The 23,956-nt window shown below is 43.9% G+C and overlaps 1 protein-coding gene across 2 annotated transcripts; it reads right to left on the bottom strand.

Annotated features, from left to right (window-relative positions):
- Window positions 1–1,658: 1,658 nt before the first annotated feature.
- On the bottom strand, window positions 1,659–23,496 carry ASRGL1 (asparaginase and isoaspartyl peptidase 1). Of its 2 annotated transcripts, none has more exons than XM_036122247.2 (7): window positions 23,377–23,496; window positions 21,750–21,950; window positions 13,470–13,612; window positions 12,513–12,670; window positions 4,159–4,277; window positions 3,304–3,414; window positions 1,659–2,864 (listed from the first exon to the last, which is right to left on the bottom strand). In XM_036122247.2, exons 2-7 carry the CDS (start codon window positions 21,937–21,939, stop codon window positions 2,659–2,661), a joined length of 927 nt encoding a protein of 308 aa, XP_035978140.1. In that variant the 5' UTR covers window positions 21,940–21,950; window positions 23,377–23,496; the 3' UTR covers window positions 1,659–2,658. The 2 variants fall into 2 exon arrangements, with proteins under 2 accessions (XP_035978140.1, XP_035978139.1); XM_036122246.2 differs by lacking the exon at window positions 23,377–23,496 and adding an exon at window positions 23,152–23,309.
- Between the last annotated feature and the right edge of the window lie 460 nt (window positions 23,497–23,956).

The following is a 23,956-nucleotide window of genomic DNA, read 5'->3' on the forward strand; positions in this document are numbered from 1 at the left end:
CCCTCTAGTGGCACAGAAGTGATGAGTCTCCTCTTTCACGTAGCATCTCGCTCTCGGGACAACGTGTGGGACAAAACAGAGGGCCATACCCGGTCTCTGCTGAGGGCATTCCCAGGCTAGTGGAGGCCACTGACTTTTCACTGAATCAGGGTCTGAGGGTAACAATCCACACCTTGGGCTGTACAAGGGGGCCGACGTACGTACTCTTACCTAACTGGGCTGCCCGGCCAAAGCGGTCAGGTGGCCTCCAAGCTGAGCCTCCAGAGCCTTCAGCAGTCTTTGACGACTAGAGTTGCTTTCCTTTCGAATGGTGGAACTGGTAAGCACAAATTGAGATGTTTCAGCTGGCCTTCCTCCTACCTCCGCCTCCCTTATCCACTTAGTGATGGCTCTCTTCTTCAGTCTCTCCTTTCCCAACCTCTCATGTAATTCTGCTTTGCCTCCTTTTTGGGCTGAATTGTGTCCCCTCAAAATTGGTTTGTGGAAGCCCTAACCTCCAGTTCTTCAACACATGAATGTATTTGGAGACAGGGCCTTGGAAGAGGTGGTCGAGTTAATGGGGCCATTAGGGTGAGCCCTCACCCAATCTGACTGGTGTCCCCATCAGAAGAGGAAAGTTGGCTACAGATGTGTATAAAGACCACGTGAGGACACAGCGAGAAGGAGGCCATCTGCCAGCCAAGGAGAGGCCTCCGGAGACACTGAGCCTGCTGACACCTTGATTTTGGACTTCCAGCCTCCAGAGCTGTGAGAACATAACTTTCCATTGTTGAAGCCCATGTCTGTGGTGTTTTCTTGTTGGCAGCCCTAGCAAACGAATATAACCCTAACATAATACTTATTTCTACAGGGCAGTGGTTGCATTTTGAGTTTTTTTTTTTTTTTTAATTTAGAGGGAGAGAGAGAGAGAGAAAGAGGGAGAGCGGGCGACCGCGGAAGAGGGGCAGAGGGAGAGGGAGGGAGAGAGAATCTCAAGCAGACTCCCTGCCGAGTGTCGAGTCCAATGCAGGGCTCAATCTCATGACCCTGAGATCATGACCTGAGCCGAAATCAAGAGTTGGACGCTTAACTGACTGAGCCACCCAGGCGCCCCAACATTTTGAGGTTTTCAAGGATATGAACACACCCACTCCCTCCTGGGCCCCACCACAGTTTCTCTATCTGTCCAGAGGATCCTTAAGATAAACACAGAGCAGTTTTCCTTTAATTGCATTTAATCTTCATGGTAATCCATTTTATAGATGAAAACATTCCTAGAAGTTAACTTGGGTCACCCAGGTAGTGGGGAGAGTCAGGATTCAGACTCAGTTGTGCCTCCGAGTGCCACCTCCCCCTCCGTGGCTCGGAGCAGCCGGCCGGCCCGGGAAGGTCATGGGCAGGGATCTGGAAGGAGATGGCTGGCAAACCGCAAGAATGTTGCTCATTCGCCCTGCTGATCCTTGCAAATGGTGGTCTGGTTTCTCCCTTAATCCATTGAGAAAAAGCTCCATTCCTCTGAAAAACTCTCCAATATACTCCACGAGGCAGGACGTAACCGACATCCCTGTACCACCCTCCTCTCGAAAGTCCTCTTGAGTTAGTACGCCTGTCTGAACTGACAAACAATGGGAGCTTGTGGACATTCTGGTCTTGGTCAACAGTGACTCCTAACCACACTGTTATTCTTTCAAAATAAATTTTATTAGTGGCACATGGAATTTAAAGTTAAGCAATTTCTTTCCAGTGAGAAGGTAAGACCTGACAGACTAAAAAATTGTCACAGCAGAAATACCATTTCCAGTATAAAGCGAGATGAATAGGAATAGTTTCCACCAAGGAAATGACTTTTTTTCATGATGCTGACCATGCTGTACACATGCCCCCTGCAGTCGTGGGGGCCCACAGCCCTGGACATCGGGAGAGTGCCGTAGATCATGGTGCATCCCCACGGGATCGGCGCGCTGGTTATAGTAGGGGCGGAGAGATCATGAGCCCCCTTACTCGGCATGAGCACCAGGAGGGCCTGCAGTAGGCGGAGGCTGGTGGGAAAATGCGAGGCCAGCAGACTCACGTGGGAGCTCCGCAGAGTCTCCATTAGACCCTTCACCTCCAGACTGGGGACTATGGGTTATCAGAGGCTACTTCTAAAGTATCTGGAAACATGTCCACATCAGTAAGTCAGAGGAGATCTGAACCTTCTTAGAAAAATCAGCTTCTCCTCTCATGGGTTCTTTTCCCTGACATTCTTCTGACTTAACGTGAACTCTGCAACCAAGAGAGCCCCGGGAGGTGTTGGTCTGGGTCCCCCCACCTTTCGAGCCTGCCCCTTCTGTCTCCGCTGCAGGTCTCCTGATCCCAGATGGCACTCCCTGCACCGAAGTGGCTGTTGTCCTGTTCAGATCATGTCATTTCTTCTTTCTAATCTAAGACACTGGGGACGACTCATAAGAAAGACTCAGGACCTGGTCATCTTATTTTGACCTTAATAGGAGCGTTTCTCTCAGCACTTCCAGATCCTCCCCTCAACCAAACACTCAGATACTCATTGATCAAGGCGACAAAACGAGTGACAGACTGCAGAATTTTCCATTTCTAGATCTAATTGATTAAGCCAAGTCTCCACACCAGGAAACTGGACTTTCCCTCCAAGCTAGCATCTAGAACACAATCTTCAGGGTCCTAGGGCAGGTCAGTGATACTGGTCTCGTTGAGATCGATTCCAGAGTGCAGCTTGCCATCCTTGGCGGCTGCCCAGGGCATGGAGGTGGAGGTCCACTTCACCGCCCAGTCTCCTGCTTTGCTGACCAAGATGACGCCGCCTAAACCCTTCAGCTTTGACTTCATATAACCCAACGACATGTTGGCTGCCTCTTCCAATGTCTTTCCTGAAAACGAGGAAAGGTTGAGAAAAAACACACATTATAATGAAACGAATATGATGGGAAAATCAGTTGCAGTATGAACAACCCAAATAAGTTAACAAAGACTTTGGGCAAATGATTTCTATGAACGCTTCAAAGAAGGATCCTCACCATAAAAGGCCCTCTTTGCACGAGATGATGCCTCGCATCAGCCTGAGCAGAGCTGCTTTCTCTCCCACACCCAGGCTCAAAGTCTCTCTACTGCCCCCGAGATGTCCAACACGGACAATAGCCTAAGTGCACTTCTTTCCAGATCCTAACAGGAGGTGGGAAGAAGTCAAAGGAGCGTTAACCTGCAAGGAACATCTGAAGCAAATGAGAAAGGGTTTCATATACTTTACAGCCTATTTATAAAGAGCTTCCATTCACTTGTCTTCAGACAGTATGAACTTGTTCTGTGTACCTTGTTCTACGTGGAAGAGAGTCAGTCTGGCCAGATTCACCTTCAGGATGCTCTCCCCGTGCCCCGTTGTTGAAATGGCGCCAACGTCGTTGTCCGCATAACCTCCAGATCCTGCTCAAAAAAGGTGCACTGGTTCTGACTGAGCAGCAACAGTGAAGAAATGCAAACACGTATCAAGTCTAATGCTACATAAACGTTAAATCCCAAAGAGTGCCAAAGTGTGAACAAAGGTCAGTAGCCGTGACCTTGAGATGCAGAGGTGGAGTAGTGCGTGCCAGGTGATGACCCTGAAATCAGTGGTGGTTGGTGAGGGGGGGTTGGCCCGAGCTCTCCCGGAGCAGCTCCTCCAGGACGGCTCCTCCTTTGCGAAGCCCATGTAGCCAGTCCCAGCCCCGCCACTGACCCACGCCCGGGAGCCAGAGGACGTACTTCAGTGTCAACACAAACGTTTCCACTTGTAGCAGCACCGCGTCGCTTTCGTGCCACTCAAATCTAGTAGCTGCCAACCTATATTCTCAGCTTTTTCTGTTTGTTAATTTGAGCCCATGCCTGGGAAGAGGCTTTGTGTATGTAACTCTTCGGGGCTAAGTCTGCAGATCCTGAAGCTGGGACTAGAGAGAAGAAAGAGGCCCTTGGGGGCTCGCTGGGGGCCCCCTGAGCCTCCCCAAGTCATCGCGGGAGCCACCTGCCTCGGAAAAGCCTCGCGCCTGCTACATACAGGCGCCCTCTCTAGGCGGTGGCCACCCCCCCCCCCCTCGCTCCTGGAGCGGCCGGAAGAGGCAGGGAGTGAAGAGGAGAGGGCGACAGGTGCATGGCAGCGGAAGGGGCAGGGCAGCAGCCAGCCATGGGGCCTACCTATGCACGGGGTGTCCCCAACCCGGCCGACCATTTTATTAACGATGCCGCCCGTCGAGGTTGCATAGGCTACGTTTCCTTTGCAGTCCAAGGCAACAGCACCCACGGTTCCCAAGTCTCTGCCAAGAATAAAGAGAAAAGTGACAGACTGAGACGAGAGACACTGTCACAAGTAACATCGTAGCTGAACAGCACTTAAATCCCCACGTTAGATGCTAATGGCAAACGGGACACGCTTCGATTCTAACACTCACGCCTCACATTAGCTTTTTATTCTGCCGGTCAGACAGATTGCTAGACATTCCTTTAGACCTCAGCTTTAAGAGCACATCCCATCCCAGTACCACCGTCCTCTAGCTGTGGGACTTAAAGTTTTCTTCTCTGTGTCTCATTCTCCCCACCTATAAAACGGGGATAAAAATGATTGAGTGCATTTCAAACGTTGTGTGCATACAAATCCCTTGGATCCCCGGGCCCACCCCAGAGATCCTGAGTTGGTGGCTACAGGGTGGGACCCAAGACCCTGCATTTCTCACAACCTCCCAGGTGATGCTGATGCTGCCTGTCACACCCCACTTTGCCTGTTTCCCAGGGCTTGCTGTAAAGATGAAATGAGCTATTGTTTTCCCTAACATATATTTTCAAGTAAAAGAACTGGAAGAAATTGTACAACAGCTATAATACCCACCACCCAGATTCTATGATGAACTATATCTGAGGCACATGGTAAGTGCCGGGCACAGCAGTGAACGGACAAAGTCCCTTCTGTGCAGCTTGCATTTGGGGGCAGAGGGCAACAGAGCGATAAAAATTTGTTTTATGGAACAACAGTAAAAATGGTGACTCCAGCAGCATGGAGAGGGCTTTATACGGGGCCTCTCTGAAGGTGAGGGCAGCCCGCACGGTTTGCTGGGAAGCTGGAACATGGTTGTGAAGCTCATGGAATTTGGAGGTCACTGTGGTTGCAGAGAATAAAGCAAGGGAGAGAGGGTGGGGGGGTCAGGGGACGGCCAGCAGCCAGACCATGGAGGCTCTGACGGGTGGGGGTGCTGTACACCGTCGTGACCCAGGACAGTCCTGATTTATCCCCATGTAACAGTTCCCCTTTCACTCTCAAAGTCAAGTTCTGATTTGAACACTAACTCATATGGTCCTCTGACGTATAGGTCCTGAGTGAGATGGGAAGACACTGCAGAACCTGAGCCAAGATGTGTCACTAGATGAGTTGTTTTAAAAATATCATTCTTACCCTACACCCATCCACCAGGATGGCTAAAATGAAGATGACTCGGTATTCCTTTGGAAAACCATCTGGCAGAATCTACCAACGCTGACTTGGCAATCACACTCCTACATTTCTGCATTCTTCCAACAGGAATGCGGAGCTACGTTCACCAAAAAACATATACCAAAATGTTCACAGGAGGACTGTTTGTAATAACAGAAAACAAAGTGACGTAAATTCCACCAAAGGCAGAGTAGGTGGACTGAGATACAGTCATGGAACAGAATTGTCTATTGCCGTGAAAATGAGCTCCTGCAGTATGCGGCACATGGACGGATCTCAGAAATATAATGAGGGAAGAAGGCACCAAATAAAGCACATACTATATGTTTCCACTTAAATAAAGTTCGAAAACTGGCAATAGTCGTCTACAGTGTTAGAAGCCAGGTAAGTGGTTGCCTTTACGGCAGGGCTGGGAATGGAAGGGAGCATGGTGGGGAGCATCGGGCGATGAGCAATTTCCCCACCTGGGGGCTGGTTATATGGGTCCACTCTGTGAAAACTCATCAGAGGCAACATAAGACTGGTGCACTCCTGTATGTATGCCACACGTGTACAAAAAGTTTCTCTTAGAATAATCATTCTGGCAAATGTGTGTTGACTGAGGGAGACAAGAGTAGAACTAGAGACTGGTCAGGAGGCTTGAAGAGTCGCTGGCCTCCGTTAGGGTGCTCCTGGGATGGAAAGAAGTGGGCTCGGCTTGGGACATTCTGCAAGCAGAGCTGACAGACTGTGGGGGAGCTGGGTGTGAGAGAGATTATGGGCGGCTCTAAGGCTTTGGTTTCCAGAATGGAAAAGGTACAGGAACCATTCATTGAAATGTAGACTATTAGGAATAGGGTTTTTTTTAAGATTTTATTTATTTATTTCAGAGAGAGAGACAGCGTGAGAGGGAACACAAGCAGGGGGAGTGGGAGAGGGAGAAGCAGGCTTCCGGCCGAGCAGGGAGCCTGATGTGGGGCTCGATCCCAGGACCCTGGGATCATGACCTGAGCCGAAGGCAGACGCTTAACGACTGAGCCACCCAGGAATAGATTTTTTGTTGTTTTTTGGTTTTGTTGGTGGGTGTGGAGCAAGGCTGGTAGGGAAATCCGGGGTTCTGTTTTGGACACAAGCTTGAGGTACCTGTTGGGCAATCACATGGAGAGAGCAAATTGCAGCTAGATATGGGCCGGCATTCAGGGGGGCTAGAAAGAGAAATTTGGCATTCTGTTTGGCAGAAAACCCTATCTTCCAGCATTCACAAAAATCAACTCCAGAGGGGCGCCTGGGTGGCTCAGTCGTTAAGCGTCTGGCTTCGGCTCAGGTCATGATCCCAGGGTCCTGGGATCGAGCCCCACATCGGGCTCCCTGTTCAGCGGGAAGCCTGCTTCTCCCTCTCCCACTCCCCGTGCTTGTGTTCTCTCTCTCGCTGTGTCTCTCTCCATCAAATAAATAAATAAAATCTTAAAAAAAAAAAAATCAACTCCAGAGAGTTCAAGGCCTGAATATAAAACATAAAACAAAATTCTTCAGGAAAATCTAGGTGACTACAGATGTCTCAGGGTGGGCAGTACCTTCTACGTTTCTAGTCCTGCAAGCTATACAAGAGAGGTAGACTGAGTATTTGATTATAAAAAAGTAAAAACCTCTGTATGGCAAAATTACCATAAGCAAAGTAAAAGCAAGACTAAAAACAACAGATTTGGAATTTTTTTTTTTTTAAACAGAGCAGACAGCCTTAAGACTGAGAAGAAGGGACATAACAATGAAAGAGAAAAAATGATCATAGGACAAAAACAGGCGAATTCATAGAAACAAATGGCCCACCAACAAACGCCAAATGCTCAAACTTGTTGACAGCCAGGGAATACAGCTTAGAGTGACAGCCTTTCCCTCCTGACGTCAGATGAGGGCAGGCACTCCCAGGCTCTGCTGCTGGCAGGCCCACCCCCAACACTCGTAAGGTGTGGAGGCAAGACTGCAAATATAAATGGAGGCCCATACGCCATCTATTTACTTTTGAGAAGCTGTAGATACGTTCTTTTCTCTTAGAGTGATGAATATGTCTTTAAATAAATATTGTAAAGCCATGGTTTTTACATGCCCGTAAGTGGACAAACTACCAATGACAACTTAATGTAATTATTATTGTGCCCATTTGGGTCCTCTGTGGATTAGCTATTGATGGCTGGAAACAAACACACACCCACCCACCCACCCACCTACCCACCCACCCTATAAATTATTAAGTGTTTACTCCACAAGGTTGATTTTCCTGCTTTCATCTCAGGAAGCAGTATGCTCTTATAATCGTATGTCCATACAACATGTGTTCTCTTGACAAACTGCCACATAAGACAGATCTTTTTGAGTCCGTGTAGTTCTTAGCAGGTTTTTTATTAATTTTAATTTGGAGAAGCTTCCCTCTGCTGAGGCAGCAGCTACTGGAATGTTCAACAGAATTCCTAAGGCAATCCTTAGATTTGGAAAGAACTCCTGATTTGAACATTACCACACTCAGATGCTACCGGCACCGCGGGACACATTTTTGTAACGGAAGACACTATTACATACTTTAACTTGATCATACAAGTCACGATCGCTCCCTGTAGTCATTTATACCATCTCTTCAGCAGCACCCAGATCCAGCAGAGTATCTTCAGCTCTTTCACATTTCACTGCTGACGTATTACAAAGAAGACTGAAAATAGCGGCTGTGTTGTTTGATTTTGTGCAAGTCTCTCTTCAAATGGCACTAGGCTCTGATATATGACAGAAAGACAGCCTCTATGGGAGCTGATCTGGGGATTATTTGTACACGAATCTTCTCCTTCAAGTTAGGCAAGAATTTTTGTTGCCTTCTTTCAGGTTCCTTTTATTTTACTGGAATTTTCTTTTCTTTCTTCCTTCCTTCCTTTCTTTTCTTTCTTTCTTTCTTTCTTTCTTTGAGAGAGAGAGTGCAAGAGAGCGCAAGCGGGGGGGAGGGACAGAGGGAGAGGGAGAATGCCAAGTAGGCTCCACACCCAGTGTGGAACCCCATGTGGGGCTCAAATCTCATGGCCCTGAAATGTTATTCTTCTTGCACATTTCACATGCAGTATGATTTTGTTTCTCTAAACTTAATATATTTTCAATCCTTTTAAAAGTGAAATAGCCAAAAATATTTTTTTAAAGCTTTTACTAAGCTTATCAATAGAAATTAACAGTTCATACGAAGGGACTGTAGGTAGCACCAATTCAAAATTAATTTCACTGTCTGTCAAAGTCCATAATTTACTCTTTGAGAATCTTCTGTGGTTTCACAGAATTCTTTATCTAAATTCAATGTAATCACTTTAATAGCACTGAGTTTGTCATTCCCACCATCTGTCTGAGATTTGTTCTAAGGTCAGACAGGAGTTTGAACACGCTGTTCCATTTTGGGCCTGTCTAGAGACTCCCCCATTGGACCCTCTACTGCCACACGGTGGGGGCACACCTCCTAGAAACAGATTCAAACTGTGTCAAATGGAATACTTTTGGACTCTTGGCCAAACTTCATGCTTATATATCTTCTATTTACCAACCACGTTCACTCCATTATCACAGGCTTGCCTTTGACAGTCTTTTATTTTATTTTTTTTTAGCTTTATTTTAGAGAAAGAGAAAGTGTGCGTGTGCAAGCAGGGTAGGGGGAGGGGCAGAGAGAGAGAATCTCAAGCAGATTCTGCACTGAGCGTGGAGCCTGACAAGGGGCTTGATCTCACATCCCTGAGATCATGACCTGAGCCAAAATCAAGAGCTGGTCGCTTAACTGACTGAGCTACCCAGGTGCCCCATTGCCTTCGACAGTCTTTTAAATTGATGCCTAAGATGAAAAGTTGTCCCCACTTCTTCTCTAAATCCAAAACACTTACTTCAAAAAGCAGGTGAGTCAGACCTTGTTTTTCTTCTCAGGGTAGTACAGCCATACATATAATAAATGTTAGTTGCTTGACATGACTTCTGACCATGGTACCTTCTAGTTGAACTGAATATTTTGTTAAAAACATTTTATGTATTTGATTTCATCTCTTGCTTATTACCCACTAAATTAATCTGTCTAAATTCTCTATCCTAGATAGTGATTATTAGTTTCATTATTTTTGTCTTAATTACATATATTATTGAATTTTGAAATAGTTTTTATTAAGCCTAGAAATGTCCCACTGTGTTTTGTAAACACGGTGCTGATGATGGAGTGCCATGAAAAGCCTCATTAGGCCTGGCTAAATACCGGACACACTGTATTATTCTTTCAAGAACATTACATCCCTGTTTCATATCATCTTTTTCTTTTTCTGCTGTTATCAACTGCCTGTTCCCCCAATCCTACCGACTGCACGTGTCCTTTTGGTGTGTGATTCTTCGTGATGAGCAATTAACTCTTCCTGTAGTAAAGGACGGGAAATCGCTGGGATTTCATTGGAACTGTTCAAACTGAGGTTGTGGCAAGAATAATATTCTTACTAATTTTCACTGTTCTGACAGGTAATTAAATCTTCATTGGACCAAGAATTTGGAATGTCCCGCTTGTGAACGTTAGGTGGATCTTCCTGGAAGAAGACTGCTTACTTTACTGTTTTGTTTTCTAAAATGTGCGTGGGCTATGTCCTGGAAGATTATTTTCCTTCTTTTTTCCGCTCAGCTTTCTGTTTTCTTTTGTGAGCTCCACTTTTGTATTCTTTTTCTATCAAAATCTTGACTTAACATGCATTTTCAATAATCTAGGGATTAAAAAGATGTAATCGTCTTGAAAGTGCACAAAATTAGGATATATTTTCATAAAAAAATGAAGAGTAAATATAACTGAATAAATATAAATGAGTTACAGATATAACTTTAAAAAGTTAAGTGTTTTCCTAAAATATACCAAATTATCTATTAATATTAAAGTCAAAACATGAATTATAATTAGTGAATATAACATCTTAAAATAAAATTCCTTAAAAGCTAAAAATTTTAACATATCTTAACAAACAAAACCATTCCTAACTAACATTCAGTGTCCATTTAGTTGCCAACATAAAGAGCTGGTTCCTCACGCAGGTTCTGTCTAGACCCACACTGTCCAGTATGGCAGACATGAGCCTCCTGCACACTGGCCACAGGAAGCGTGGGCAACCCCTGGGGGGGCGGTGGAGGTATGCTACAAGCATAGCATATGGGTCAGATTTTGAAGATTTAGTGTGAAACAAGAATGTAAAATATCTCAAGTAATTTCTTATATTGATTACCTGCTGAAGTGATAAAATTTTAGATGTATTGGGTGAAATATATTAATTTCACGTGTGTGTGTATATATATTTTTTTTTTTGAGAGAGAGAGAGAGTGTGTGAGTGGGGGTGGGGAGGGGCAGAGGGAGAGAATCTCAAGCGGACTCTGCACTGAGCATGGAGCCTGACGTGGGCCTTGATCTCATGACCATGAGATCATGACCTGAGCCAAAATCAAGAGTCAGACGCTTAACCGACTGAGCCACCCAGGCACCCCTACCTGTCTCTTTTTACTTTTTTAATGTGGCTACTAGAAAATTTTAAATCCATATGCAGCTCTTGTCTTTCTGTTGGACAGTGCTGGTCTAGACCTACATATATACACTTTTAAGAGTAATGGGCATCAGTCCTCATGTGCAAGTCTTGCAGACATTGTACTAATCCATGAATCCCGCCAGAACCACAGCATAGAACATGTAAGGAGGCAAGAAAATGGATACTTGGCACTACTGGGAAACAACTACTTTGTTACGTAAGAATTTATTCGACAAGTAATTAATTTGTCTTTTTCTCTTACCTAAGTCCTTCTGCTGTTCAATTCTTCCCCCCACTCCGAAGCAGTGTCCATTTCCGATATCAGCAGTAGCACAATCCACAAATCTTTAGATTTAGGTGGCCTTCGCTTCCAAGACATAGAGCAAGAGATGCAGAGAAGCATTTCCCTGGGGGCTGAATGGTGTTAATCACAAGAGTGGATGATGAGGGTTATGGGCTATACTATGCCACTGCTGAGTGACAGACGTGCCCCAGGTGTCTGTAATAAGCCAACTGTTTTGTGTGTTTGTGATATGGGGGGTCCTCTAAAGTGCAGGACCCAGGGCGGAGCCCCTCTCGCTTATATCTAAGGGTAATACTGGCTGGTAGAGATGTGTGCTGTTGCAGAATTTTTGGAAAGCGATGCGACAACATCTGTTAAAAGACCCAAGAACCATCGATAAAGCACCCCATTCTGGTGACTCTAGCCTACAGGTACAATAGCACACTTGGTAAGGTTATCAGAAGTACCAGTACATGGCCAATTTTGTGAAACAGATTCTTAAGCTGGGGACACATCAGAATTACCTGGGAAACTTTTTCCTGATACACCTGCCTGGCCTCTTCACCTCAGATCTATTAAATTAGATTAAATTATTAAATTAAATCTATTAAATTAGATTCTTTAAGAAGAGGACCAGACAATAGTTTGAAAAAGCTCCCTAGGTGATATTAAAGTATACTGCTGGTTAAAAATGACAAATCTTAAAGAGTACGCAGAGTTAATGGATTATATTCCATTATAAACTCCCAGGCCATATCTAAATTCTATTTTTCAAATTTTGCTTTGAATAAGGGAGCTTTTCTTTGGGATTTTGAACTCTATAACACAGAAAACCGTAATTCAGAACAAATGATTAATTCAAACTTATAAGAACTGTTCTGATTCCTCTGTACTAGGACAGCAGGCTCAAGTAACTTCAGAGGGTTCACTAGGTCACAGACAACCTGTTTTGTCTGCTTTTAAGATAACAAACTGATCAAGAGACATCCGACAGTTAATCCACTAACACAAGGCACTCTGTGATTGGAGAAGGAACTCTTGGCCAAATCTGAGTTGTTATTATAGGAGTAATAAATGAGGCTAAATGTAAGAATCAAAAGAGCAGTTTTTCCATGATGTAGTGTCAATTATTTTGTACAAAAATGGAAACTACCAAGTGATTCTTGACTTATTTAAGAAATGTAGGTAATCAGGTATTTGTCACACTTCCACGCCTGAGTAAGTCCCCAAACTGTGAGCCACAGAAGACACTTACTGTTGACAGTCTAACTTCAGAGCACCTTTCTCATGCTTCTCTTTTTCCAGACGTTTTATGTTTCTTTCTGTCACCAGCTGCTCTTTAGGAATCGTGGGGACCCCCATGACTGCTGCAAATTTCGCTGCACCTTGGTCAGTCAGAAAGCAGTGAGCTGTCTTGAGCCAGAAAGAAACAGAAACATGGTTAGTTTTTTGAAATAGTTAAAAAATCTTTTTAACTGTTCTGTGTGGATATAATTACTTCTCTCTGGGTATAGAGCCTCAAAAATGCAAATTCCACTGGCTTGCTTTTCCTCGAATGTTGGACAGAGCCTGGCACTCTGAGATCTTGTATTTTCAAAAAACCCCCAAAGTGATGGAATATTACTAGAAAGGTACTTATGTATGATCTTATGTTTGTTTATTTATTTATTTTAAAGATTTTATTTATTTATTTGACAGAGAGAGACACAGCGAGAGCAGGAACACAAACAGGAGGAGTGGGAGAGGGAGAAGAAGGCCTCCTGCAGAGCAGGGAACCCAATGTGGGACTCGATCCCAGGACCCTGGGATCATGACCTGAGCCGAAGGCAGACGCCCAACGACTGAGCCACCCAGGCGCCCTGATCTTAAGTTTAGAGAACATAATTCATCTTTATTTTACACATGCTATTAAACAGTTGGTCTGTTCAATTTGTATCTGTTATGTCATCCATGTTGAGAGAAGACTGAAGAAAATACAAGAAGACAAGATGAAAACAAAGTAATCACTGGACAAGGGATTACTAGTCAAATTCCACTGCCAACAGAGTCAGAGTCTCGGCTTATTTGAGAAATTTAAGTAGCATTGCTTCTGTTCTTTTATAGGGTTTTAGGAGAACAGTGCTCACAAGTATTTCCCTACAGTTAGACCACTTTTAGTTGCTAGAGTACAGCGGTAACAATTTCTTACAAAAAGGATGCTTTTGTCACATACCTTTTCCATAACAAGCCGTGCAAGTTTAATGGGATTTGCTATACAGCGGACTGCAGACACAGCTCCTGCAGACAGGTCTTTTCCATTCATGATACTGGCATCCATTTCAACATCACCATTTACATTCAAGACAGATCCACAACCTAAAGCCAAAGAGAAGTTGAAAAGCAAGAATTAAGAACTTCGAAATGGCTCCCAAGTTTCCTCTAAGCTGCCAACTTTAATTCATCCTCTACTCCACTGCCAGAGAAACATGTTTGGAAACCCACATCTGGCTTGGCACCCCATGACCTACAAAATAAAAAGTATGAAACACTTCCCGATCTGGCTTCTGATCTCCTTTACCAGCTGTATCCTCCCCGCCTCCTCCTTGGCTGCATTTTACTGAAATATTAGGTTTCCATGAAAGTACAATAAGTTCCCACTGCTCTTGTCCCCTTGTGCATGCTGCCCTCTTTACCACCACCACCCTTCCTCCAACTTCTTTTGCCTAGCTAATGCCTGTCAGGCTAGCTATGCTTTACCTCTTTGGGCCTGTTTCCTCATCTGTAAAATGGGATAAGAACAAAGCTCGAGAATATTTAAAGGATTATAAAACTGTCCAGTATCTAACAAGGTAAAATTCACAATGTTCGGTATCCAATAAGAAACTTCCAGGCACACAAAGAAACAAGAAAATATGACCCATAACAAGGAGGGAAAAAACCTCACTCAATAGTAACAGATCATAAATGACAGAATTAGTAGACAAGGATGTTAATAAAACAGCTGTTATAACTATATTCTATATGTACCAGAACATGGAGGAAAACATAAAAAGGACCCAAATAGAACTTCTAGAGATGGAAAAAAAAGTCTTAAGTGGAAAATATACAGAAAATAAAACAGGGTTAGACAGTGCAGCAGAAAAGATTAATGAACGTGAAGATGTAGCAACAGAAACTATCCAAAATGAAAAATAAAAAAGGATAAAAAAACCCAAAATTAAAAGAGATCATTGAGCTCAGGGACAATTTCAAGCAACCCAATCTATGTGTAATTGGAATCTCTAAAAGGAGAGGTGAGACAAGAGGGACAACAAAATATTTAAGGAAAAATGGATAATAAATTTTCACATTTGATTAAAACTACAAATTCACAGATCTGAGAAGCTCAATAAACTCCAAGCAAAAGAAACATGAAGAAAATTACATGCAAGGACATCATGATCAAACAGCTTGGTGCTAATGAGACAGAAAATCTTAAAAGTAGCCAGAGAGACATGCATTAGGAAGAGAGGAAACAATGATAATATGTTTCTTGTCAGAAATGACACAATCCAGAAGACAGTGGAGCAATGTCTTTAAAGCCCTGAAGTTAAAAACAACAACAACAAAACACACACACAAAAACAGCCTGTCAAGTTGGAGGTCAATATACAGTGAAAGTATCTTTCAAACACTGAAAACAAAGACTTTTTCAGATACACAAGAGCTGAAGGAAATCACCAATAGCAGATGCGAAATACAAGAAATGTTAAAGGAAGTCTCTCAGGAAGAAGGAAAAGGACAGTGGACCACAGTCATAAGCCACACGAAGGAAAAGCACTGGAAATGGTTAGTATATGGATAAGCAGAAATACCTTTTCCCTTTATTTTAACAATATTTTTAAAATATAACCGTTTAGGGGAGCCTGGGTGGTTCAGTTGGTTAAGAGTCCAACTCTTGATTTTGGTTCAGGTCATGATCTCAGGGTCGTGAGTTCAAACCCCACGTAGGGCTCCATACTCAGGAGGGTCTGCTTGAGATTCTTTCCCTTTCCCTCTCCCTTTGCCCCTCCCCCTGCTCTCTCTCTCTCATATAAATAAATAAATCTTAAAAAAAAAAGATTCTCTCTCTCTCTCTCCCTTTGCCCCTCTCCTCACACTCAATCTCTCTCTCTCTCTCTCTCTCAAAAAAAAAAAATATGTATGTATATGTGTGTATCTATATACATATATAACTGTTTAAGGGAAAAATAGTAACAATGTATTGGGTAATTTATAACATACACAGAAGTAAAATACATGACAGCAATAGCACAAAGGCTAGGAAAGGGGAAACAAGTATACCATTACAAGGTTCTGAGGTTATTCATGGAGTATGATATTACTTAAAGGTAAACTGTGACAAGTGAGAGATGTATACTATAAACTCTAAAATAACCCTTAAAAAGAAGTAGTCTAGCTACGAGGCCAACAAAAGAGGTAAGACGGAATCATAAACAACACTCAATTATCCCAAAAGATGACAGAAAAAGAGGAAAAAAGAAACAATGAATGGATTGGACAAATAGAAGACAAATAGCAAGATGACAGACTTATAGCTGACCATATCAATAATCACATTAAATGTAAATCGCGTAAACACCCCAATAAAAAGCAGAGATGGTCAGATTGTATAAAAAGGTAAGATACAACTATGTGCTACCTAAAAGTAATCCACTTTAAATATAAAGATACAAACAGGTTAAAAATAAAAGAATGGAAAAGTTATACCATGCTAAAATGAATTAAATGAAAGCAGGAGCAGCTATATTAACATTGGGCAAAGTAGACTTCAGAACAAGGAACGTTAAATAATAATGACATTACATAATGATAAAGGGGTCAGTTCACACAGAAGACAGCAATCTATGTACCTAACAACAATTTCTAAATATATGAAGCAAAACTGATAGAAGTCAAAGGAGAAATAGAGAAATTCACAAATAAAATTAAAGATTTCAACACTCCTCTCTCATTAATCAGTAGAAATAGACAGAAAATGAAGGTATAGAAGATCTGAACAACATTATCTACTAACTTGACCTTATTGAGATTTATTTTTTTATTTTTTTTTAAGATTTTATTTATTTGACAGAGAGAGACACAGTGAAAGAGGGAACACAAGCAGAGGGAGTGGGAGAGGGAGAAGCAGGCTTCCCGCCAAGCAGGGAGCCCAATGCGGGGCTCGATCCCAGGACCGTGGGATCATGACCTGAGCTGAAGGCAGACGCTTAAGGACTGCGCCACCCAGGCGCCCCAACCTTATTGAGATTTATAGAACTTTCCATATAACAATAGCAGAGTACATATTCTTTTTAAATACAAATTGGATATTTACCAAGAGAGACCATATTCTGGGCCAAAACCCAAACCTTACAAAGTTCAAAAGAATGTAAATCACACAGTATATCCTTTGATTGTAACAGAATTAAAATAAAAGTCAGAGAGATATTTGGCAAATCCATATATATTTGGAAATTATCGCACTTCTAAATAACCCATGGTTCAATGAGGAAGTCACAAATGAAATTATAACATGTTTTGAACAGAATGAAAATGAGAAGACAACATGTGAAAACTTGTAGGATGCCATCAAAGCAGGGCTTAGAGGAAAATTTAAAGTATTAAATGCGTGTATTAGGAAAGACAGGTCTCAAATTAATGATCTAAAAATAATAGTAAATTATTCCTAAAGTAAGTTGAAGAAAGGAAATAATACAGATATATCAATGAAATTCAGAAGAGAAAAACAGTAAAAGAAAAAACAATAAAAAAATCCACAAAACCCTCCTAAAACCAAAAGCTACTGTTCTTTGAAAACACACACACACACAAAAAAAACCAAAAAAATTCCCCCAAAACCAAACTTGATAAACTCTAGCTAGACAACCAAGAAAAAAAGACTGAAATTCAAATATCAAGAATGAAAGATGGGACCACTCTACAGACCTTATAGACATTAAAAAAATTAAATAAAGTATATTATAAATAACTCTTAAACCAATAAATTCAACATCTTTTTTTTTTTTTTAAAGATTTATCTTAGGGGCGCCTGGGTGGCTCAGTCGGTTAAGTGGCTGCCTTTGGCTCAGGTCATGATCTCAGGGTCCTGGGACTGAGCCCCACGTCGGGCTCCCTGCTGTGTGGGGAGTCTGCTTCTCCCTCTCCCTCTCCCTCTGCTGCTCCCCCTGCTTGTGCTCGCTCTCTTGTGCACACTCCCAAATCAATAAATAAAATCTTAAAAAAAAGATTTATTTTATTTTAGAGAGAGATCTCACGTGCGTGAGAGAGCACAAGCAAGGGGAGAGCGGCAGAGGGAGAGGAAGAGAGAAACACAAGCAGATTCTGTGCTGAGCATGGAGCCCGAAGAAGGGCTTGATCTCAGGACCCTGAGATCAGACCTGAGCCAAAACCAAGAGTCAGATGCTCAACCAACTGTACCACCCAGGTGCCACTATAAATTCAACATATTTTTTAAAAAAAGATTTAATTAATTAATTAATTAATTAATAGGTCAGAAGCACAAGTAACAACCTGGATTTACAGTTGGCATCTGAAGTGGAGGGTAGTCTCGTGGGACTGAGCCCTTCACCTGTGGCGTCTTTTTTTTTTCTTTAAGATTTTATTTATTTATTTGAGAGAGAGAAAGAGAGAAGAGAGCGAGCGCACACATGCATAAGCAGGGGGGAGGGGTAGAGGGAGAAGCAGACTCCCTACCGAGCAGGAAGCCTGATGCGGGACTTGATCCCTAGACCCTGGGATCATGACCTGAGCTGAAGGCAGATGCTTAAGCGACTGAGCCACCCAGGCGCCCTCACCTGTGGAATCTGATGATACCTCCATGTAGATAGTGTCAGAAATGAGCTAAATTGTAGGACACCCAGCTGGTGTAGGAAAAGTGCTTGGTGTGGGAAAATCTACACACGCACTGGAACTGGGTTCAGAATCTTCAGACAAAGGCAATCCAGGGGAACAAAGATAAGTCTTTACAACAAACAGTGCTCGAACAACTGGACATCCGTATGCAAAAAAACCCAAATCTAGACACAGACCATACACCCTTCATAGAATTAACTCAAAATGGATCACACACCTAAATGTAAAACGCAAAACTATAAAACTCCTAGAAGATAACATAGGAGAAAATCCAGATGACCTTGGGATTGGCTTTTTAGATACCACACCAACAGCATGCTGCATGAAAGAAAAAATTGTTATGCTAGACGTCATTAAAACAAAAAATTTCTGCCATATGAAAGACACTGTCAAGAGAATGAGAAGATAAGCCACAGACTGGGAAAATGTATTCATAAAAGACACATCTGATAGAGGACTGCTATTCAAAATATACAAAGAACTCTTAAAACTCAACAATAAGAAAACAAACAATCTGATTAAAAAATGAGACAAAGAAAGAAAAAAAAACAACAACAACAAAAAAATGAGACAAAGACCCGAACAGACATCTTACCAAAGAAGACCTACAGATGGCAAGTATGAAAAAGATCAACTGTATTTTTATATCAGCAACAAAGGTTCGTAACTCTAATCGTAATAAGTAACATTTACAATAGCACCAAAAGACATGAAATAATTAAGTATACATCTAACAAAATATGTATAAGATAGTGCATGCTAAAAACTACAAAACACTGATGAGAGAAATCAAAGATTTAAACAAATGGAAGTATTGGATGGAAAGGCTCAGTATTGCTCAGATTTCAATTCACCAGACTGCTCTACAGAGTTAATACAGTCCTAATCAAAATTCTAGCAGGATTTTTTGGTATAAATTGACAAGGTGATTCTCAAATTGGTGGGAAGGACAAAGGGGACTAGGACAGCCAAAACAGTTACACAAACATGCACACAAAGAGCTGCAAGACTCTTACTACCTGATTTTTTTTTTTTTAATATTTTATTTATTTATTTGACAGAGAGAGACACAGTGAGAGAGGGAACACAGCAGGGGGAGTGGGAGAGGGAGAAGCAGGCTTCCTGCCGAGCAGGGAGCCCGATGCGGGGCTCGATCCCAGACGCTGGGATCATGACCTGAGCCGAAGGCAGACGCTTAACCGACTGAGCCACCAGATGCCCCAGCCTAGGCAGATAGTTCTTAAGCTATGACACTAAAAGCACTAAAAAATTGGATTCCTACAAAATTAAGAACTTTTGTTCTTTGAAAGACACTGTTAAGAGAAAGAAAAGACAAGCTACAGACCAAAAGAAAATATTTGCAAATCACATATCTGATAAAAGACCAACATATAGAATATATGGAGAATTCTTAAAACTCAGTAATAATAATAAAAAACACAATACAGAAATTGACAAAGTACTTGAAAAGATATTAAAATAAACATTTGCTGCTAGGGAAAAGCAAATTAACACTAGAATGAGATCCCACCACACACCTGTTAGAATGGCTAAAATACAAAATACTGACAACACCAAGTGCTGGTGAGGATGTGGAGTGACTAGAACCTTCATACACTGCTGGTGGGAAGGGAAAGTGGGAGTCACTGTGGAAAAGTTTGGCAGTTTCAAGTAAAGTTAAATATATGCTTGTCCTATGACCAGCAATCCCACACCTTGGTATTCACCCAAGAGAAAGAAAAACTTATGTTCACACAAAAACCTGTATGCAATTGTTGGGCGCCTGGGTGGCTCAGTTGGTTGAGTGACTGCCTTCGGCTCAGGTCATGATCCTGGAGTCCCGGGATCGAGTCCCGCATCGGGCTCCCTGCTCAGTAGGGAGTCTGCTTCTCCCTCTCATGCTCTCTCTCTCAAATAAATAAAATCTTTAAAAAAAAAAAAAAAAAAACCTGTATGCAATTGTTAATAGTGATTTGTAATGGCCCCAAATTGGCCATGTCCTTTGGCTGGTAAATGACCAAGACTTAGTATATTCATACAATGGAATGCTACTTAACAGTAGAAATGGACGGACTATTAATAGTTGTGTCGACATGGACGGCCCTCCAATGCATTACGGTAAATGAAGAATCCAGACTCGAAAAGCTACAGATTGTGTGATTCTACTCTTCTCCCTCAATGCGCTGCAGAGCAGACGCCTGGCACAGTAGAAGCGAGTCACTTAGAAGTGAGTCACTCTACCAGGCTTTGCTATAGAGCGAAGACGAGAACTAGCCACTCCAGTTCTGAATCCATACTCCCCAGTTCAGGCAGATGACTGATCCCAGTAGCTTAGAGAGGGTGGGGGACCAGAAGACCTGTTCCAAATCAAGGTCCTTTGTGAATAAGAGGGTGTTTGTCAGCCAGAGGGTCAAAACTGCTAGTGGCGTGTAATTGCACAAGTCTCCCACTGAAACAGCGCCACTCCTTCTGCTGGCAAGGGGGAGCATCTGCTAAGTTCTGGTTCAACCGACAGCCATAACAGTGCACTTATGCCTCATTCTTTGGTCAGCCTGACTTAGGAAATTTTGCATAAGTGTTAAAGAGTGCTTAGCAGAAGCAAGGGGCTGGAACAAATACTCAGTATTTCATGACTAATTGGTTCAGATTTCCTGAAACTCTTTTCTCTGACAGATGTTAGGTGGGTGGTATCATCCCAAGAAGTATTTTAATCCCCAGATTCTCGGTGCTCTATTTTAAAATCAATGAGCATAAGAATTATACCTAACTCATAATGCAGATTAAATGAGTTAATCATGCAAACTTCTCAGACCATTGCTTGATACATAGTAGATAATCATAGTAGTTACAATGATAATTACTCTAAAAAGGGATCAATTGAGAGGAAGAAGCCAAACACAAAAGAATACACTCCGCATGATTTCATTTATATGGAATTCTGGAGAACGCAAATTAATCTATAACGACAGAAGAAGAGCAGTGGATACCTGGTAGTGAGGATGAGGGTGGATTAAAATGCAAAGCGGCATGAAGGAACTTCTGGGTATGATGGAAATGTTTTAATTTTGTTTTTTTAAAAAGGATTTTATTTATTTATTTGACAGAGAAAGAGAGCACCGGTAGGGGGAGTGGCAGGCAGAGGAAGAGGGAGAAGCAGAAGCATTGGCTCCCCGCTGAGCTGGGAGCCCCATGTGGGGCTCGATCCCAGCACCGGGGGATCATGACCTGAGCTGAAGGCAGACAACTGGCTGAGCCACCCAGGCGCCTGATGGAAATGTTTTAAATCTTGTGGTGTGGTTACACAGGTGTATATATTTTTCAAAACTTAAAATGGGTGCACTTTATAGTATATAGTCTACCCCCACAAAAAGATGTAATAAAAAAGCCTCTCGGTATGTGAATTCTCGGAAGCAAGTTAAAGAAAAAAAAGTGAACTGATGGATTTAAAAATTCTTAAAGCAACCCGGTCAACAGGTAAAAAGAGAAAAATTAAATCTTTTTAACATATTAAATTTTACTGAAAAGCTTACCAGATTCATTGGCACTTTAGATTCTATTTGTGTAGGGGGATAAGCTTAACCTGATTTGGCATCAGTTACTAACTGCACTGCAAATATACCTGCGTTGAACTCAGGATGATCTTCCAGGAATGCCACAGCAACTTCCACAGCGTCAACTGCACTCCCTCCATCCGTCAGGATTTTGTAACCTGCCTCAGCAGCTTTGATGATGCCCTGGCGCACCTGCTCTTTCCGGTCCTTAGAGATACTGCTGGCTCCGCCACCATGGACCACGATGACGGGATTCATGTCGACGGATCCTAAGCATCAGGAAGATGAAAGTGTCACTTCGAACAGGCCCAAGAAGACCACTCTGGGCATAATCTCCTGGGGGAGATTCCACTGGAGACTAGGTCCAGTTTCTACCCCAGGAGGGAGGCAAGGTTTAGAGCCTCAAGAAATTTCCTGAGACCTAGGGGATGGGGGCGGAGGGCAGAGACAGCTTGGTTTGAACTTTGCACAAAATGCCCAGAGTGCCCCCCGGCCTCGCACATTCCCGGTTTCTCTCCCACCCCCACCTCAGGCATCTTTGGGCCTTCGGGTGGGGCTTCGGGACCCAGTGCCCGCGCCCCCTCCCCACCGGCTGCCATCTGGCCTCAGTTTTCCAGAGAACCACAGTCTTTGCTGGGAAGGGGTGGGGACTGCCTTCAGCGCCAGAGCTCGAGCCCTACTCCTGGGCTCTTTCTGGTCTTGGGTTTCCCCTGGGATGGTCCCTTTTCCAAGGCTGTAAGTCCTGGATATCTGAAGGCAGGTACCACATTGACTAGGTATCCAGGATTCCTGGTATTGGTCCGGGGACTGGACCATGTAGGGATAGTCGGGGACACTGGTGGAACCTGTGGGAAGGACATCAGGCTGCTGGGGGCCATCCAGCTTCAAAGCAAAATGACTAAATCCTCTAAAGCCAGATCTCAGTAGGATCTCAGAAGCCATTCTGGGACTGTCAGAGTTTAGGGATGGGAGACAGCTGGGAATCATGAACGCCAGACAGGCCCCAAGGAAAAAGGGTCTGAGGGTCTGAGGGTAACCACAATTCCAACCTCCTCATCACTACTGCAGTGGGAGGAAACGCTGGCCTCAGGATCATTCCTGGTGGGCTAAGACAGGCCCTACCCAACAGGCCCAGAGGGCTGCAGACCGAGAGGCAGGTGCTCTGGTGTGAACTGCGCATGCACTTGCCAGCGACACTCAGCATCTAGGCTCCTTGGGATCGTCCAGTCCAGGCCGTGCAGGGACAGACTGGGCCACAGACACGGACTTCGGGGGTCACCCCGCGCTGCAGAGGTCCAGGTCCCCCTTCCCGCCCCCCAAAAAGAGATGCGCCACATCCCACTGGAATCCCTCAGCCTTGACATTCTTGGGCAGTGCCAGTTCGTCGGCGCCCCCCGTCCCAGTCCCCCACCACCGGGCAGGGCGCTTTCCCGGTCTCCGGCAGCTGCTCCGGCGGCGCCGTCGACTTACCGAGGACGCCGCGGGAGGCAGACGCCGGGGCTTCAGGCTGGGCCGAGCCGCCCGGCCGGCTCCGAACCTGCGCGGTCCAGCGCCGGGGCGAGCCTGTCCTGGGAACCGCTGGGCTCGCAACCGCTCCGCGGACAACGGCTTCGCGCTTGCGCACGAGGGCGGGGCTGGCGCGCAGCTCAGTTACCGTAAAGCCCCGACCCGGGGCCGCCGCGCAGCATCTCTCACCTTTGCGGGCGTCTCCGCTCCGGCTCGACCCCAGCAGGCTGGCTCCCGGCACAGGGACAATGCTGGCCCTCCACTCACCCGAGCTTCCTGGTGAAAGGGGGAACCTCCACTTCCTCCTTATGAGGCTGGGGGCGGGGTGTTGGTGTTGGTGGCGAAATACGTGATGTGCCAAGGTTTTGTAACTGACAGTTGAAAAGCAATGCAGTGGGCACTGATACCCTTCCTCTGCTCGAAATGTTTCTCAGTCTTGTTATTCGTTTAAATTCAGATCGCTTCCTTCTAATCCGCTCTCTCCTTAACCTTTTATAAAGAACGGAAAGATAAACTATAATTCGTATGGTTCTGTGCCGGAGGTGCTCTGAAGAGTCTGAAACCCTAGGCGGATTCCCTCCTCTGAGCTTCCAGGAGCCCAGCTCTAAATTCCTTAAACCACTTGTGCCCTTAGTTTTTTTGTTGTTGTTGACACATTTTCTTCAACCTGCTCCAGAGAGTTGCCTTAAGGCTCTGACCCCCTGGATGACTTAACCAATCATCTGTATCCGCCCCCCTCTTCCCGTTGCCATAGCATCCTTCCAATAGA

The sequence above is a fragment of the Halichoerus grypus genome, chromosome 11 (assembly GCF_964656455.1).
Source record: "Halichoerus grypus chromosome 11, mHalGry1.hap1.1, whole genome shotgun sequence".
NCBI classification, from domain to species: domain Eukaryota; kingdom Metazoa; phylum Chordata; class Mammalia; order Carnivora; family Phocidae; genus Halichoerus; species Halichoerus grypus.

What these genes read in the sequence shown, in the direction of transcription:
- ASRGL1 (XM_036122247.2), bottom strand. Translation starts at nt 21,939, where the DNA reads ATGAATCCCGTCATCGTGGTCCATGGTGGCGGAGCCAGCAGTATCTCT. An exon ending in CTGAAGTTAGACTGTCAACA is followed by an intron (nt 4,278 to 12,512) that starts GTAAGTGTCTTC and finishes TATTCTTGGCAG; the next exon opens with AGACTTGGGAACCGTGGGTG. An exon ending in TGGGGACACCCCGTGCATAG is followed by an intron (nt 3,415 to 4,158) that starts GTAGGCCCCATG and finishes TTTTTTGAGCAG; the next exon opens with GATCTGGAGGTTATGCGGAC.